Consider the following 18971-nt stretch of genomic DNA (forward strand, 5'->3'; position numbering starts at 1 on the left):
TTCCTGTTTCTGCAAAAGACATCGCCAGTCTCTGTTATGACACTGTATGACCTGGGAGCAACATGTTGCACAACGATGGCTCTTTTAGAACATGACCTAGGCCTGCTGTAGAGGCACAATAGCCGTGGCTGTACGATCATGACACGTCTTTTGTTTCTGCTGTAGTCTTTTGGCTTTGTCTGCCGTGTACTGACTGGGCACTCGAGTACAGATCTTGCCACCCAGCAATAGCTTGGCTGGAGACTTGCCACTTCCCAGCAGGGCTGCCCTGTATGACATCAGGGCCAGGTACGGGTCAGTGTTGCTATGTGCTGCTTTCTTTAATAATTTTTTCACAATCTGTATCCCCGTCTCTGCTTTTCCGTTGGCCTGAGGATAAAGAGGACTGGAGGTTACTCCTACTCTGAAGCAAATGCCTGGAACTCACAATTGACATAGGGAGAGCCATTATCAGAAACCAGAGTTAGAGGGATGCCCTGCCTCGAAACAACTGACTTCAACTGCATTATCACAGCTCTTGATGTGGTTCTACACTAAATTAATGGATACAAAATTAATGGATACTCAAGGCTCCTTTCAGGGTTCCTCAGTTTGCAACACTGGTGGAAAACTTTTGGGAGCTTGCAGGAAGGCATTTAAATACATCAGTTCTCTGAGGAACTTGGGGTAGTTTCTGGTTCCTTGAGGAACAATTTTTCCAGCATTGTCTGGAACCACTTAGGAAATGGTGCTTTGAATCACCCAAACAGTCTGAGGTTCCTCAAGGAACTTCAGCTTATTTGGGGGTTTAAGGTCTATTATTGCTCCTGCTGCAACTACTACTAAACCAAAAGATTACAATACCAAATCAAATTTAACGGATCGGATCATTTGATTTATTTTTTCCTGTAATACCTTAAGAATTTAGAGAATACAATAATGAGGTGTCAAATTAATAACACATTACTGAACAATTGACGAGGGAGACAGGCAGGCAGTGATCCTGAGCATAAAGAGAGCAAGGTTAGCACAATCCAAAAAATACAAGTGAGGCAAAATACTAGAACATATATTCTTCGACGTTGATATACTGCAGTGCTTGATTAGTGGATGAGTTGCAGGTGTGTGGCTTGGGGCAGGTGTGTTTGGATGATGAATCAGTAAAGGTCCACAATGATTTGAGAGCTAGGATTTCCCACTAAGTGAATACACAGTTATGATCCACCAATGACTGTTAACTACTGTCTCAGTCCTGGGTCAGTTCATTTGATAGTGTAAGCTCAGAGGCACCACTAAACTCCAGGTCATTAGGGTGTAATTCCTATCACCTAGTAAATATGTTCACAACAATGTTTTATGAAATATGTGGAACATTTACAAAAATGCAAACTTCAAAGAAAGTTTACTATTTTAAAATGTTTTAATGGGATTTAACATTGAATAATACCCAAAATGTATGAAAGATGTGGAACATTTTAAGATTTAAATGGAGTTTCTAGCTGAGAGTATGAATGGGTAGATAAGACTTGAAAAAATGTGTGCATGTGCCTGCTTGGACACATGTATGAATACATGACAGAGCGAGAAGCTTCCCCCCTACTGAGATATAAAAAAATCACTAACCATTTATTGAGCTTATTATTTTATTTTGTTTATTTCCTTTCAAATCCAAGGAAACACCCGCAGTAGACCAACACAGTCATGAATATAGTTCACAGAAACCTCAGTTCTTCCAGAAGCTTTCTTGGGTAAAAGGGGTTATTGGGTAACACTATAAAAGAACCCTTTTAGGCACTTGGTTCTTCTAAACCTCCTCCAAGGTTCTCGAGGACTCATTCAAATTAAAAAGAGTTCCTCCAGAAGCTGTGAGCTGAAGAAAAGTGCTTGTTGGAACCCATTGTGGTGGTCAGAGGTTCCTGCAGGAGCTTATAGGTTGTCGAGAGTTCTTCCAGGAACCTCATCCTATGGAAAGGTTACTTGAAGCAACTCAGATATATTTATAAGTTCCTTGGGTACCCTATTGGATATTCGAGGCACTTTTAGTTTTTACGGTGTAGACAAGATACATTTCCAGACAATTGGAATAGTAATGTAAAACCAAATAATTTGACCTCATGGTGAAATATATCAGTTCCTAACTTTACCCAAGGCTGTATATCAGAGTTCATGTTTAGCCAGTAGAGAGCCTCACATACTTTTCTTTTTTACTTTTCTTAACTCAGGTGCCCTTCATGTATCCTGGTGAGCATTTCTTGTCGCATAGATGTGGGCACCACAATCCTGTCACATTTAAGCCAGAAATCCGTCCACCACATGTGATAATATTGTTTACATGACACCCCCCCCCCCACCTCGCCAGATTCTTGCGTTCCTTCAGCTCAGAACACGGTCAGCCCGTTGAGTGGTTGATTCAGGATGTTGGTGGAGCAGGTCTCTGCAAATATGTGGGTCTCAGATTTCCCGTTGCTTGGCCAGCCTGAGTCCCATTTCGACCAGACTGGACATTAGCCAGGAAAATGAGAAAAGGCATGGTGCTAACCATGTAATTGCAATATCTCTGGTTGAAGTCTGAATCCCTCATTTACTGACAGCTTTCTGCTGTCACCTCTGTAATAAAGGCATAACAATTATGTTATATTCATTTGAATGCTAATCTCCCATATATAAACCATTTCTCTCATGTTTCATCTGTTTGGATTTTCCTGCTGTTCCTCAATGTTACTGTATTGTGTTGCAGTGCTGGAGTGGGTCGGACGGGGACGTACATCATCATAGACTGCAGGCTGCAGCAGATCAAAGACAAGAGCACAGTTAATGTAAAACTTGGCTTCCGCAAACACATACACACCCAGCGCAACGACCTAGTCCAGACTGAGGTTTGTATATCTGTCTCTGTGAAACAAAGTTTGTGAGACTCTTGTTAGGCAGTATAGCTCACACCTTCATAGCACACATTCATGTACATCATTGTTTCCTCTGGTGGATTTAGCATTAATAGTCTTTGCTAAACATAGACAAACACAGTGATGCCCATTATGGAATTACCAAATCCCAACAGTTTCACATTTGCTGAGGAAAAAATTTACTCAAATATTACCATGACTATCAGAAGACTACATTATGCAACATCTTGTGTTTAAGTGGAAGTTTTGGTGTAATGAGGAAATGCCACGCTATCACGATTATAATTCATTTTGTAGGGACCATGAATATACATACGAAATTCATGGCAACTTCATGCCCTGAAAAAGTTGTCTTGGTTACAAAGTTAATAACTTGACTAAGGCACTAAGCATGAAAGTGTTCAGTAAATTTTGTGTTCCTGAGGATTAATTAAAGGTAAAAGGGTCATTAAATGTATAAGTGGAAATTTTGTCCTGAGGATGGAAATAGAGTAAAGGTCACAGGGTCACTAAAAACATTAGAATTCATCCTCCAGGGACCATGAATACCCAATGTGAATTTCATAAAAATGTGGTCAGTAGTCGGATGAACCATGAATATCCAGTACAAAGAGTTGTTAATTTTCAAGGTATCTTGTTATGAACCACATTGTAATGGGGAAACTTTGACGTGATAGGACTGATCAACCAGTGTAATAATTTTTTCACAAAAAAGTTATGATGTCACTAAACATAGTGTATGCTAAAGCTAACATAGAGAACCAATCAAACAATCTATCATGGATGATTTTACTGCACAATTTAAATTTAAAAGAACTACATCTCCACTGTAAGGCTTATGAGTTCAACATGTGTGCTGAATTCTGTTCAGTCTTTTTTTGGTAAATGGCTACATTTATATATCCAAAGAGCTTTAAGGCTCATTCACCCATTCATGCACATACTCACACAACCATCAGGAGCAATTTGGGGTTCAGTGTCTTTCCCAAGGACACTTCAACACATGGACAGGATGAGGTGCAGATCGAACAGCCAACTCTGTGATCAGTGGACGACCCACTCTACCTCCTCAGCCACAGCTGCCCCAACCAAACTGCATATTTAGAAGGGTGTATGTTCAGAATGTGTGTGTGTGTGTGGTGTTAGACCACTACATCATTTTACTTGGCCTTTTTAAAACCCTTTGCACGTGGAGGATAGTCAATTTATCCTATGCTGCACACTATGTTTCAAGTCTTAAGAAAAATGTGGTTATAACTGATCCTCTTATTGTAGAATTGCAGCTGCAATGCAAATCTATGTTTCAGGCATGCCAAACACAAAATTATACATTTGTATTTGTGTGTATGTTAAGTCAACCTACCAGCTGCTAAACAACCTTTTTGTCTTTTGTCACCTTTTGGCTGATTCAGGAGCCGTACATCTTCATTCATGATGCCTTGATGGAAGTCATTTTGGGGAAAGAGACGGAGGTGGCGGCCAGCCTGCTTCACAGCTACTTCGACAGCATCATGACATCAGGACACAGCTGCCGGACACATCTGGAGAAACAGTTCAAGGTGAAAGGACTGAGATTTATAATTAACTGCTTATTTTGCACATTTAGCATAAATGTTTTACATTGTCTCACAAAACAACAATGAGTCAGGTCATGAGTCATATCTGGTTAGATTACAAGCTAATTTTATTTTAACTGTTATCTTACTAGCTGTATTAGCTTACTATTAGCTTTTTGTATTGGATTACCAGATGATACAGTTTTTAATATATTAAAACATATTATTTAATTACATGTTATGAATTTAGATAAAAATCGGATCAGGATCAAAAGATGCTTAATATCAATGGTCTCAGATTAAGTGCATCCCTAGATTGTATAGGAAACTCCTCTAACAAAAGAATATTGTTTGTGTGAGATTTCATCAAGATTAATACTATGTTGCTCCTCTATGGCACAAATGAAAATCAGGGTATCAATTAAAATAATAATAACATATTTATTGATAATTTAGTCCTGAAATAAATATTCTCCTAATCAATTTCTCAGATTTTCTTATCATCCAGCTCTGGTTAGTATTGGTTGTGGATATGATTAGGGTTGGTTGGAAGTCTTGACAACAGGAAGATAATTCCTGCTATTTCATCACAATTGCCACAGTTGAGTCCGAGGTCTAGACTACATGGAGTGTGTGTGCAAAACAATAGCTTTCATTGTTATGGTAATTCATGTATGCCTTCATTACAGGATTAGAATCAAGTCATTGTTTACTGCTGAATTTAGTTATTGTTAGTAGCTCTTTTTTTCCTCTGGTCTTTATGGTTGTTTCCCAACTTCTTTGAGCCAGTTTGGTTTGGTGTGTTTTTCTGCCCTCAGCTGGGGATTTTCTATTGTAAGCTCCTTTCTGTTTTACCTTCAGGTTTCATTACAGAACTCTTCTGACATTGTTGAAGTCTTTTGAAGAATCTGATGCTAGTATGTTTACTGATACTGTTCAGTGAAAGGGTTAATGATACACAGCCATACCACACGTTATTCTCAAAAACAGTAGTATGGGAGTAGTACATTTTTGTACTGACAAGTACATTTTTGAGTACATTTTACCATAAAAGACACATAATAGGCCCTTGCAAAAACAGATACATACTTTTTGATCCATAATAAAAGGTGCAAAGGTACAATTACTACCATTTACTAAAGAGTACAACATTTTGGAAAGTACGCTTGTTTGCTTAACAGGAGTTCACCTAGATAGGGAAAACTGATATCAGTTTAATTTATGTATGGACCACGCAGAGGAAGTTCCAGACATGTTTAGTCTAGTTTAGCACAAACACTAGAAGTATAGGGGAACAGTTAGCATAACTTTGTTAAAGCAAGGTGTCCTCAACAACTACAAAACTGTCTTTTCTGAATTTTGTATATGTGTTTAACATGTAGAAATAGACAATAAAACATTGTAGCTTGAGCAGTTAGCTTATGCATCAAAGCTATTTTACTGAAAACAACACTTCTGTAACTCTGAACACAAAACCTTTATGATTATTTTATGTATTAGTGACTATCTTTCTAGCTTCAAATATACAACATATAAACAAGACTTTTTTGAAATTGTTGCAAGGTATATTTTTCCTTATTTGGTGGGGAACAGAATTCAACAAGATCTGGACATGTTTAGCCTATATTAGAACAAACATTAGCAGCAGTGGGAAACTATTTGCCCTTTGAATACTTTTTTCTGTAGTTGGAGTCAGGCTTAGGTTAGGTTATGGTAAGCCGTTATAGAGATGACTGTTGGGTTCAGGTTAAGGTAAGGAGCAAGATAAATCAAGATCAAATACAAAACACCGGGACACATAGATCAAATCGATAACAACCTTAGCTGCTGATTCTGTTTAATGGAAACATAGCAGTGTTTGTGTGAAATGAAACAACTTTAGTTGGTCTGCCATTTGAAAGTTTGACAAACTAAACTTTATTTATATAGCACTTTTCAAAACAACAGTTTCAAAGTGCTTCACAGTTAATAAAAATGCATAATAGTACACAGCATGAAAACAGCAAGTAAAATACAATTTGTAAAACAAATACTCAACATCTCAAGCAATATAACAAGCAAAGCAATGTATAATAATACTCAGAAATGCATAATAGTAATCAGCATAAAACAGCAAGTGAAAACTACAATTTTTATAAAATGGAAACATACTCAACAATAAAAGCAATATAAAAAACAAAATGAAATTAAAAGACAAATGAAACCAATAGGAATTGCAAGCAGCAAACTTATAAAAACACCAGCATATACAAGTATAACGCACCCACCCACTCTCTCTTCTTCTTTTGTGTTTTAGTTGGTAACACAGTGTAATGCCAGATTTGTGGAACGCTTCAACGCTCAGAAGGAGTGCAACAAAGAGAAAAATCGAAATTCCTCCGTGGTGCCATGTAAGTGTTACACTTATACAAAGACGTATCAAATTTTAAATGAAACTTCAACCAGCAGCAATAACCAAACAGCTGAAAATAAAGCTCCCAGTAAAAACAAAATTGCAATTAGAAACCACTGACATTATTCAATGAATAGATTGCCTATTCATTTAGAGCATCTACATTATAGAAAAATGGTACATACTGTAGAGAACCATAGAGAGTATTTCTGTACTGTTCCACACTTGATTTTTGAAATCATGAATGAAATTTTTATGAGTTGCAGATGCTTGGCACAGAGCATTTGATAGTAACTCTGAATAGGCTTGGAAAATGGGTGCATTACAGTGAGAGATGATGTTTCTGTTGATGTTGTTTGACCAATATTCAAATTTGACCACATGCTGTAAGTTCATATTTTTGGATGAAGAAACATGGCTGCCATCAGCTAATTGCCAATTAATTTCCAGCATCTCTTTAATTCTTGTATATATGGTCAGTCCTCTTGAAACTATGCAGCTGCTAGAATTGAACCAGCACCAACCTTTAAAATTCCATATGTAACAGTAACAAAGCACTCCAACCATTAGGGGTAGAATAAAAATCCTACATACATCCTACATGTCAAGTTCTGTTAGCTTTCTATGATTTGCTTTTCCTGCCATTTGGAATTTTCAGGAAAACCTATTTTTGCTAACTCCTCTTAGACTGATCATCAGGTCATCCTCAATTTAGCACTTCGTGACAACCATGACTATCTTTATTTAGCTATTTGATAGTCACTTGCTGTTCCATCTGAATCACCACCCAAGAATGACCAAGAACTGCACACACTCAACAGCAAAAGGATGAATGAACAAATGGTCTGTTCTAATAAACTGGTAAATGTCTATTCCCCCCCTTCTGTCTGTCTGTGAGCAGCGGAGCAAGTGAGGGTCGGCCTAGCAGCTTTGCCCGGCATCAAAGGCACCGATTACATTAACATCATGGTTAGCACTTTCACTTCTTCTGTCAATTATTGATCTTTCCACTCTCTCCTTAATGTTTTGACTCAGGGCAGGTTACATCAAGTCAAAATGCACTCAGTCAATGTCACTGGCTGTATGTTTTATTATACACTCCCTGATTTTGTTATAGTGATGCCCAAATTTTCTCCCAGCTCATGTTGATATTTTCACTCAACACTGCTCATAGTTAAGTTTCAGAACATCAAGTAAAGTGGGAGGAATTTGGAGACTTAGGGTTGCTGTAACAAAATCAGGTTTAGTGCTGCACGTCCATAAAGTTAGCCAATTTGCAAAAGACAGAATCGTCAAAATCAAAGCAGCAGAGGTCGAGATACAAGTGACCCACAGACTCTCCGGTTTGAATAGACCTGATGATACTTAGTCCCAAATACTATATGTGGTTGATCTAAACGTATATAAATTGAAAACAATGCACTTCAAATTCCACACTCTCTCCTCCTGTGGTGAGTCACCACATTATTTTAGCTGACTGGGAGTCCACTGAGAACCACTTAGTATTAGACATATTGACATACAGATCTGAGACCCACAGCAATAAAATGGGACTCTTCCCAAACCCAAATAAAATTAATATAATTTTCAGTAACCATGAAGACCGCTACTCCATGCCCCAGTTTGTAACACAAGCTTTCCATTAAAAAATTGTATTTTTTCAGAGTTGAACAAAACCTCCTCCAGAACCACAAAAGACAGTATACAGCAGGCTGAGTAGTACTCTCCATGACTAGTAAACTGACCTTGATGTGTAACATTGTGGAGTGTCCCTTTTAAAGAGTAACTAAGAAGTTAAGAGTAACCCTTAACCCAAAAGCCTGGTAAAAGCAGTTAAGTTGCCATGTGCAGTTGTCAGGTGAGGTCACTGTAGAGTGTGAAGTCATAGCTCAGCTAACAGCAGTTCAGTATTTTCCATTCACCAACAGATGTCAGATTTGACACAGATTTGATTTAACCCCTCAAAGCTCTGTTTAGTCCTTTAAAATTAAACCAAATCCCAACTGTATAGATGAATCTCTGATGATGAGCAGGTGATTTACTCAGTAATGTTAACAGTATGTGTTTACACTGTTTTAAGTGGAACCTAAATCCAAATAAATGTGGCATAAACGGTGCGGAAAAACTCCCACTGACCAATTGTTGTTTTTATTTTACTTTTTACAGGGTTACTACTGGAGTAATGAGTTCATCATTACCCAGCATCCTCTGCCCCACACTATAAAAGACTTCTGGAGAATGATCTGGGACCACAATGCACAAATTACTGTTGAGCTGCCTGCCAACTATGGACTGGTAGGAAATACACGTGTGTGTGTGTGAAAATAAAAAATAAAACTAAAAGCCACTTTTCACAAATTGCAAGATCACAACTGATGGGAATGCAGAAGTAACTTGTAATTATGTAGCCCTTTAAAGGGAAAGTGCACTGATTTTCCAAACCAAAGTCTGTTTACAGTTGTGGGGGAGTACTACTGCATTTGTTGAAAAGGTTTTATGAAGCTTTTTGTGTCTCCAGAGGGAGCTGTGTGAAATCTGGGGACATATTCACAAAGGATCTTATCTTACCTAAAAGTTCCTAGCTAAGAGTTTCGTCTTGAGACCTATTCACAAAGCTACTGAGAACATTTTTTACCAGGGACTGAGAGAACTCTTAAGATAAGAGAGAGGTCAGGGTTGACCCTGTTGCTACATCAAGTTTCATGAATTTAACTTCCTGTGTCCACATGATTGGTTGACAGGTGACTGGTCTGTGTCAATGAATTTGTATTCATGAATACACAGGAGTGTAACAAACAAATTGTATTAGGCAGGCACAGGCAGGCAGACAGGCAGGTGTTGATATTTATTTTCAGTACAAATCATCATTCTTGATTAGGGTAGTTCTACATATAACACCAATTTTACCTGGAAATCCAGAGATGGCCATGAAACTAGCTTTATCCATTTGATTAAATTTGTGTTGTTGTGCACTTAATATACTGTCAAACTAATTGGAATCTGAGAGTAACAATTCTGATAGACAGATGAGCCCCAAGTTCATTAGTGCTGCAAACTGATTTTTTTCCAGAGTCACAGTAGTGCAGAGTTGTGCAAACGATCATCTCCTGTTATTGGATTGTTTTGACTTTGTGGTGAGCTAATTGGATTTTTAATTCCCCACCATCAAAATATGTTTTCAAAAGTTATTTATCGTTGTATTGTTCCAAAACATTTGCTCGATGAGGCACATTACCTGCAACAGCTGCCTGGCTGTGAGCAGGTTTTAGTGATTCAGGAGTCCTTTGGATGGCCTCTCAGACAGAGGAGCTACTTTTCTAGTTAAAATGCTTTGTGAATTACTCATAGACCAAAAACTTGGAGTCCCAAAGTTAGGATTGACACAACCCTTTTTTTTAGGAGTTTCGCCTAACTCAGCCAGTTAGGTACTACGTTTAGTCTTAGAATGTTATATGAATACGGCCCCTGATAAATTGCCTCAAGTGATGTCACTTGAGTCAATGTTGGTTTGGGCTGAAGACTACAAGTTTGAAAATAAAAATATCTGGGGTGTGGAGTTAGAAAGAGCTTACCAGACCTCTGTAGCCTGCTCTTCATCTCTGCTTGAGGCAACATTGTGCGCTACTATTATAACACACGCGAATCACCAACCAAACTGTCAGCAGTCAAGTTGCATTTTGGGTGGCCTACATTTTAGGTAATGTAGGCACCAGGTTTTTGACGAGGAAGGTTTCATTGCAAGAAGCTTTCATTAGGTTTAGATCAGCAATAGAGTCTGTGCAATGTGGCTTTGCAAATTGCCAGTTATATGGTAAGTCAATAGGTGCACTTTAACTAACTGGAACATTGCCTAATTGGGTCACCTTTAACATGCCTGTATTTGAACACTTGGGTCACAGCTACGCTCGACATTTTCCATTCCATCCTGTAACTCTTGAACATGGGATTTCCTCGATTGCAACATCAGGGAATAGAAATTCTGCAGGAATGGAAGAACATCCAATTACTGCAGATTCAGAGACTCATAGGTTTTATGCACTAGAGGTGGGAAGCAGCAGTATATATTTAATAATAATAATTTTAATTTAAAGGGTTTTAAAATACACTGCAGTAATACTGTATCCTGTTATAGATTGTTAAACAAAGTGAATGGATAAACACAGTAATGAAACAGTCTCTGTACTCTTCTGAAGGCGGAGGATGAGTTTGTGTACTGGCCTAGTCTGGAGAAGGCCATGGACTGTGAGGCATTCACTGTCACCCTCATCAGTAAAGACCGACTCTGTTTGTCCAATGAGGAGCAGATCAGCATACACGACTTCATCCTGGAAGCAACACAGGTTAGTCAGAGTGTGTGAGTGTGAGAGAGATAGACCGAGAGAGAGGGAGATCTAAAACATTGTCAAATTGACTGAACTGTACTTACCGAATACAGTATGAGCAGTGTTACAATCATGTAGTAGAACAATAGAGGGACATCATGTATACAGTATTTATAAAGTCATGTGCTTCACCATGTTGTACTAATGTGAACTGTAATAATGTGTGCACAGACAGAAGAAATACATGCAGAACCTTTTTTAAAGCAAGCAAGTAAGTTTGAAGAACAGGAAGAATAACACACTTAACCTCCTCTCCGTCCACTGCCCACTAACACAGTGACAATTATGGTTGGGATAGTAGATCGACAACAGAGACCAAAGCAAATTTAAACAAAGAATGAGTCTGCAACTCCAGATTTGAGAGCAAGCATGCAGGGAGAGATTCCTAAATGCAGTACAAGTTTTGAGAGTGGTTGAGGATGTGAGCGATGTTTTTAGCCTCCAGAGGAACTGCGTCTGTAGATTTGAACAAGAAACAAGACTTTCCCTGCCCACCATCTTTAAAGCTGCTCGCCCTCAGGTTTTGCATCCCTTGTGTGAAAATTTCACTTGAGAGCAAATCAAACTCATTGACCTGAATGTAACACCTTCTAAGTAACATCCATGAGACTAACTGTGAAATTGAATTAAGCCCAGACAGACTAAAATGTTAGAAGACATGTATCAACAATTTCTGGCTGTCATTCTCCAGTGCTTATCATCTGGTCATGCACAAAATTTGAATTTTCTCCTTCGCAGATTGATTACAATTTCAAGTTTTTGGCTTGTACAGTCAATTTGTCTTTATTGGACTTCTATATTTCATATTCTGCCATTTTTGATCAGGTATATAAGCCTCAATATACACTCTGAAAGCAAAAAAAGTATATTTGGCTTGTCAACCTTTTTAGCCCATTAATGAGTTAAAAGTGAAGATGCAGTACAGTCCATTATTTACTAAAGTATCAATACCTTAGTAATTAATGGACTGTACTGGTTCCAGTAGAATATCTCAATCTCATTGTTTTGGTCAAAGCTCAAGTAACATGGATGAGTTGAATTTAACTGTTCTAAACCAAACATCCTTCATCTAACATTTGTCTCTCTCTCTTTTGTCTTTCTGCCTGTCTCGCCCTCTGTCTGTCTACCAGGATGACTATGTATTAGAAGTTCGTCACTTTCAGTGCCCTAAGTGGCCGAAACCCGACACACCCATCAGTAGCACGTTCGAGCTCATCAACGTCATTAAAGAGGAGGCGGCCACCTGCAATGGACCAACCATCATCCACGATGAGTCAGTTTGATATTTTATTTTATGTCACCACATCACTAGATGGGTTGATTTCTAAGTAGGTACTGCAAATTATGATGTGTCAAATTATAAAAGCTAAGTGAAAATACAATATTACAGTGGATAACACTGTACTTCATTGGGCTCAGTTGCATATTTAATTGTAGTTGGAAATAACAGAATGAGAGGAACTACAGTACTTGCTGTCGCTTTTATGCATTGTGTCATGATATATTGATAAGCCTTTGGCAGTCATTCAATAAAATTTCAAATGACCTGTTCTTGTACATTTTAAGTCAATTTTATTTATATAGCTCAATATCACAAATTTGCCTTAAGGGACTTTACAATCTGTACAGCATACGGCACCCTCTGTCCTTAAACCCGCGATTCGGATAAGGAAAAACTCCACAAAAAAAAACCTTTTTAATGGGGAAAAATGGAAGAAACCTCAGGGAGAGGAATGAGGGAGGGATCCTTCTCCCAGGACGGACAGACATGCAATAGATGTTGTGTGACTAGAAGAAGAATAGACATAATAAATTTACAGTATGCACAATTATGATGACAAAATTATGAATAGTCTGTAACATATGTGAAGAATGGATCCGGGAGCACGTTGAGCAACTTCAGGTGTCTCCAAACAGATAGGACCTAAGCCACACGACCTCCTCTCCACCATGGAAACCTGGAAGAGGACAGACTACACAAACACACGAGGCAAAACTCAAGCAAACCATTCCCACAGATAGGAGAAAGAAACAGACACACAGAGGGAGAGAGACAAGAGGAGAGGCTGAATCTCCTGGAGGACGAAGATCCAGATCCAAAACATCTGGAGAGGTATTGTGCCATGGAGAGTGAGAAAAGTAGTTTTGATTTGTGCCATTTACGTTCCATTCTCCAGCAGGCCTGCTTAAGAGCACATGTTTCTTCGGTAAACCAGGGTATAGACCTCTTTCACTGTCTTGCTTTGGAAGTAAGAGGTACAGCTGAATCCAGGAGCCTAGAGAGGACTGAGTTTAGGTTACTAGGACAATATTCAGCAGGTCCTGTTGCTGCAGTGAAAGGAGCCAGGACCACAGGTAATTGCTCACCAAATGCAGCTAAGGTTGACGGACCGATGTGGCGAATACATCAGCACCAACATTACGACAGGCTAGTGTCGCTTCAAATTTATTTTGAAAGTGGTCGGACATCACGGATGTGATAGGAGAGACAGAAAGCTTTGACGGAAAAGAAATTCATCCAAGGCTGTAAAGCCATGAAAGATCATTTATAAGTACAATTCTATAAATGGAAGCTATACCATAAATCTAACAAGCTGGGCAGTCCTCAGGCCGGTTAATTTCCATCACGTCCGACAGTTTACCACCACAGTACTCACAGCTGATTCCCAGCGATCTGGAAGCGGACTCCCTGAGTCCTCTACGTTCTTGTATGCTGCTATGTCATCTGAACACACACAAATACAGACATGCAAATGCCACCAATAGTGATTTTATTTTTAAAACATTTGATGAACTGCAACAGGTGATGCAACGACATGACATTCCCCATCTTTTTTTCTTCACAGTATCCCAAATCAGGTATTTTGAGAATCCACTGAGATTTTCCTGCAGCCAATTTAATCAAATCAGATTTCGATATAGAAACAGACAGTTTCTTTGTGAAAGATCATTTATAAGGAGTACAATTCTGCAAATGGTAGCTATACCATAAATCTAACAAGCCGGGAACAGGGCCATGACCTGGGTAGTGGAGGCAAAGTGGCATATGTTGCAATGATGACAAATAGACATAACAGAATCTGCTTTTAGTAACCCTCAGCTTGCTGTGAACCCAATGACTTTTTTGGATAATAAATGAGACACAGACCCGACATGATGAGAAAATTGTCTTTCTCCTTAAACGTATGCTAACACCTTTATGAACAGTGTTAGGGGTTGATGAAACACATAATAATAACATATAGTGTACATACTGCTGCTGTCAAAATATTTAATGATCGGTGGGGCGGCTAGTCTCAAATATAACTCATGTGGTATTATAATAATGCTAATCATAATCATCATAATCATAATCTTTTTTTCTGTAATAACACCCTCAAGCCAAAATGTCGATAGATTTAATTTTGATAATTTGTCAAGCCCCAGAATCTTTCTATGGGGCCATTATTGAACCAGAACTATTTACAAGGGTGAGTGGAGAGTTGTGTAACTATCTAAATCTGTGTGTGCGTAATCAGATTTGTAAATGTGTAAAAGAATCTCTAAATCCGTAGTGAGATTTGTGAATGTGTACAGAAATATGCAAATGTGTATTCATAATTCTTAAACGTGTAAAAAAAATAAAATAAATAAATTTAAAAAAATCTCCAAATCTGTATTCAGATTTGCATTTGTATTAAGATTTGTAAATGTGTAGACAAATCCATAAATGCATACATAGATCTGTAAATGTGTACATAGATATTAATGGCTGAAAAGTATTTTGCTCCAAGAGTTGCCGTGGCAGATCATCAAATGCATGTGGCAACTTGCAAAAGTGTGCAGATCTTTGTCACAGCAGAAATGTAGCAAAAATCACTTGTAAAAAGACAGCCAACTGAGTTGTAACTGATGACTGATTGGAGCAAACTACTTAGATATTAATAACTGAAAAGTCTATGTACACATTTACAGATTTGTCTACACATTTACAGATTTGTCTACATGTTTACAAATCTCAATACACTTGTAAATCTGAATACAGATTTAGAGATTATTTTACGTTTACTGATTATGCACACACTGATTGAGATACAGCTACACAACTCTCCACTCACATTTGTAAATAGTTCTGCTACAATAATAGCTTTCCTCATGTGTCATCTTCAAGACAAACATCAAGTTTTCAGCATTACTGATACACCTGTAAAAACAGGAAAATCAGCAGGAGAAACATTTTGTAAGAGCTTTTCTGATATTATTGTGGAGATGCATGCTAACCCCGGATCCTGACTGTGTGTGTTTGTCTGTCAGGTTGGGAGCAGTGTCAGCCGGCATGATTTGTGCCCTCACCACCCTGTTTCAGCAGCTGGAGAGCGAGGTTGACATCTATCACATGGCCAAGATGATCAACCTCATGAGGCCAGGAGTCTTCACAGACATTGTGAGTCTGAAAACTGTAACTAAAATGATACCCAGCCATCTCAGAGATATACTGTATTCATGAACAATCCCTAGTTATAGGATAATGCTTCTTGTTCAAAAGGAGTGTAAGTTAATATCATTCATTTAGTGAACTTAACAGGGATTTGGCAACTTCTGTCAAGCACAAAACAGTTATATGAAAAAAGATGTACATGGTGAAAAGACTAGTGTAAGCGCTTTGAGTAGTTGGAAGACTGGAAAGGCGCTATACACGTACAGTCAATTTACCATTTAGTGTAATTTTTCATAACCTCACAGGTCAGATTAGATTGTCCTGCTTATACCTGGCTACTTGCCAGTGATAAAAATGAGACATAAGCATCAAACTGAGAGCAAATTTGCTGATACAGTGATGCCACAGTTTCTTGCCTTTTAGGCTATGTACTGGCTGCTACTGAATGGTTAGTTGAAGTGCACATGCCAATTTGCTAGAATTGTGCTAAGAGTTTAAGAAGAAAATAGCATTTAAATCCATTTCGATATGGTGAAGTAATGGTTGGTAAGACAGTATCAAGGCACCTGGTAGCTTTACATCCACATTCAGCAAACAAACCTATTAAGCTACAGGATAACTACAGCATATAGCTTGAGGAGGAAAAAGAATGGTGTTAATACAGTGTATTGTTCTTACGTGTTCTCCTCTCTGTCTTTGTTTTCTCTGTCTGTCACTGATGGGTCCACAGTACCAGTACCTATACCTATACAAAGCTCTGCTCAGCCATGTCAGCACCAAGGAGAACGGCTCAGGTCATCTGGCCAGAGACATTAACAGGATGGTGGCGTCTATGTCTGATCAGTCCGACCAGGCAGAGAGCATGGAGTCGCAGGTCTGAGAGAGGCCCTTCAGGGGGCAGTAGCTGAGCTGAGGGCATCCCGTGGGTCCAAACTCCCTGCGAGGTCCCTGAGCCCACAAAGGAGGCACTAAACTTTGTAAAACATCAACTATTGGTGGACAAGACTTTTTGAGGCCTTTTTGCCAGACTCTTGGTTAAAATGAATACCCTGATTACTTTTTTACACTGATAAAGTTTTTGATATTTATTTTTTTCGCCATTTTATGTCTTAATGTTCTCCTACTGAAGGGTTTGCACCTGCGTTTTTAAGTTTCACGCCAGCGTTGGTAGGCAACGAGGAACACTTTTCTGTCTTTTCTTGTTTGCACTATATAATGTCAGTATTACTGCCTATACTAAAGCTGACTCACTTGGCTTTTCTCCACTCAAGCTCTGATTTTGTTTTTTATTTTATTTTATTTTTTTGACATTCCACAGCTTTGGCCCTTATTAAACCAACTGCTTCTGTGAGAAGAACATTGTTCTGCCTGCCACCTACCAGTTGATTTATGACAGTGGACGGAGGAAGGCACGAACTCTCTGCCTCAGTAACAAAATGCTGTTAGACTGCAGCGCAGCACAGCGCAGCTTCCTCCACCCTGCTAATCTCTAGTACTTGTATTACCACTCATTTATCTTGAGAACCAAGATCTTGGAAACTATTGCCACAGACAAGTAGTGCTCGTTTTCTAAAATTAATTTCCTCTTCACCTTTTTTTGTTTTTGTTTTTTGACTTGTTTTCTTGTCACACTCCCTCTTATTAGCAAGTCACACCCATGTTAGAATACCTAAGGTGGTGTAACAACTGCTACTGTGAAATGTTAATATTATTTCTTTGTATAATTCATATTATGTTTATATGGAAATATTGTATGTATACATATATAAATATATCCTTATAATAACTTTGTGATTTTTGTACATGTCCTTTTGTGGCCTACAGCCTCAGGCCGGTTAATTTCCACCACGTCCAATAGTTTACCACTCCAGTACTCACAGCTGATTCCCAGCCATCTGGAAGTTGACTCCCTCAGTCCTCTATGTTCTTGTATCTTGTATGCTGCTATGTCATCTGAACTCACACATACACAAATACAGACATACAAACGCCACCAGTAGTGATTTTACATTTAAAACATTTGATAAACTACAACAGATGATACAACAACATGACATTCCCCATGTTTTTGAAAATCAAGTTTTTAAATGTTTTTTTTTCAGTCATAAATTCATTCTGACGGACAAGCATGGATTAAGAACACAGAAGCCTGTATGTGGAGCCCCCATTTACTCACATGCACCTGTGTGTGTCATTACAGGGTTGAATCAGTATGATCTGCAGTGGAACAGCAGACTCAAACAAGCTCTATGCAACAAGTGAGTTAGGTTTTAGAAATCTGACACAGGGTTTAAAACAGTCTTTGGGTTCTCAGTGTTAGCCAGTGCTTTGACTACCACATCTGTTTGTAATTTATTTTCTGATGAATCGCAACAAGCTGCTGCATTTTCCATCTGTCTGTGACCTCTGTAGGGTTATATATGAAGAGCTAGAGTTTAAGAAACATGCTTTTTGATTCTACTTATCGATTCCTGACTTCTTGACTTGAAATTTGGAACTGCTCATCCACACAACATGTATGAACTCCCATGTATACTGTTTACAATATGGTGGATGAGAGTTGATGCTCAAAGGTGTGGCAAAATTTCATAAGACAGTAGTGTCAACATGTCAAAGCATTTCCTGTTGCATGGAGTAGCATTGTTAATGTCCCCAGTCATTGTCATAATGTCCCAGAATCAGTGAATGCTAATGAGTCTAGCACAAGTTAATAAAAGTGGAAAACACTCAGTATTCAACATTCAAGTTGTGCTTTGCAAGAATATTTACATTTCTTTATTTGAATTCAAAAGAACCACAGAATGCCTGATCATTGATGATACATTGTTAATGGCTGCTTAAATGTGTTGAAAGTAAAGGTTGTATTTGCTCTCAGCATATTTTGTTTTCTTTTTTTACTCAAATAATATGACAAGCACCTGAAAATGGATTTGATAAGAAATGGAATCGATAAGCAGATCATTAATTTAACTTCCAGCAGTACCCAACCTTTCCCCTGTCAAACTTGAAGGATAAGTCTGACGTGTTTCTACATTTGTCTTATTGTTGACAGATTCTATGAAAAGACCAAAACCAATGTTAGTTCATCTCTCAATACTTTCAGATTTCCCTACCGTGTCTGTGGCACTCAGTCCAAAGTCCATTGGTTTCTAATCAAGACAATAACTTGAAAAAAGCCAATGCTTGAAACTTGTTTATAGTTCTTTTACTTGCTATCTGCGTGGGGAAGCTTCAGTAGGGAATCCTGCATAGCACCTGGGCATGACGGAACCCCCTCAGGACCCGAAGGAGAGGAGAGGAGGAGAGGGTAAGGTGGGTATCCTGAGTAATGGAGGGAGAAAT

At 38.5% G+C, this 18971-nt stretch overlaps 1 protein-coding gene across 4 annotated transcripts in view; it reads left to right on the top strand.

Annotated features, from left to right (window-relative positions):
* The window catches only part of LOC122883490 (receptor-type tyrosine-protein phosphatase gamma-like), a 577119-nt gene extending 558615 nt beyond the window's left edge, over positions 1-18504 (top strand). For 2 of the 4 annotated variants that reach the window (XM_044212251.1, XM_044212257.1), the window contains exons 20-28: positions 2717-2855; positions 4295-4441; positions 6735-6828; positions 7732-7799; positions 8997-9125; positions 11024-11170; positions 12343-12485; positions 15506-15635; positions 16360-18504. In XM_044212251.1, coding sequence (XP_044068186.1) covers positions 2717-2855; positions 4295-4441; positions 6735-6828; positions 7732-7799; positions 8997-9125; positions 11024-11170; positions 12343-12485; positions 15506-15635; positions 16360-16509 — 1147 coding nt within the window. In that variant the 3' untranslated portion in view covers positions 16510-18504. Of the gene's footprint in view, positions 1-2716; positions 2856-4294; positions 4442-6734; positions 6829-7731; positions 7800-8996; positions 9126-11023; positions 11171-12342; positions 12486-13129; positions 14838-15505; positions 15636-16359 lie in introns of those variants that run through there. The other 2 variants (XM_044212273.1, XM_044212264.1) reach the window with 2 other exon arrangements.
* Positions 18505-18971: the final 467 nt, after the last annotated feature.

Source organism: Siniperca chuatsi, linkage group LG2, assembly GCF_020085105.1.
Source record: "Siniperca chuatsi isolate FFG_IHB_CAS linkage group LG2, ASM2008510v1, whole genome shotgun sequence".
In the NCBI taxonomy this organism is placed as follows: Eukaryota; Metazoa; Chordata; class Actinopteri; order Centrarchiformes; family Sinipercidae; genus Siniperca; species Siniperca chuatsi.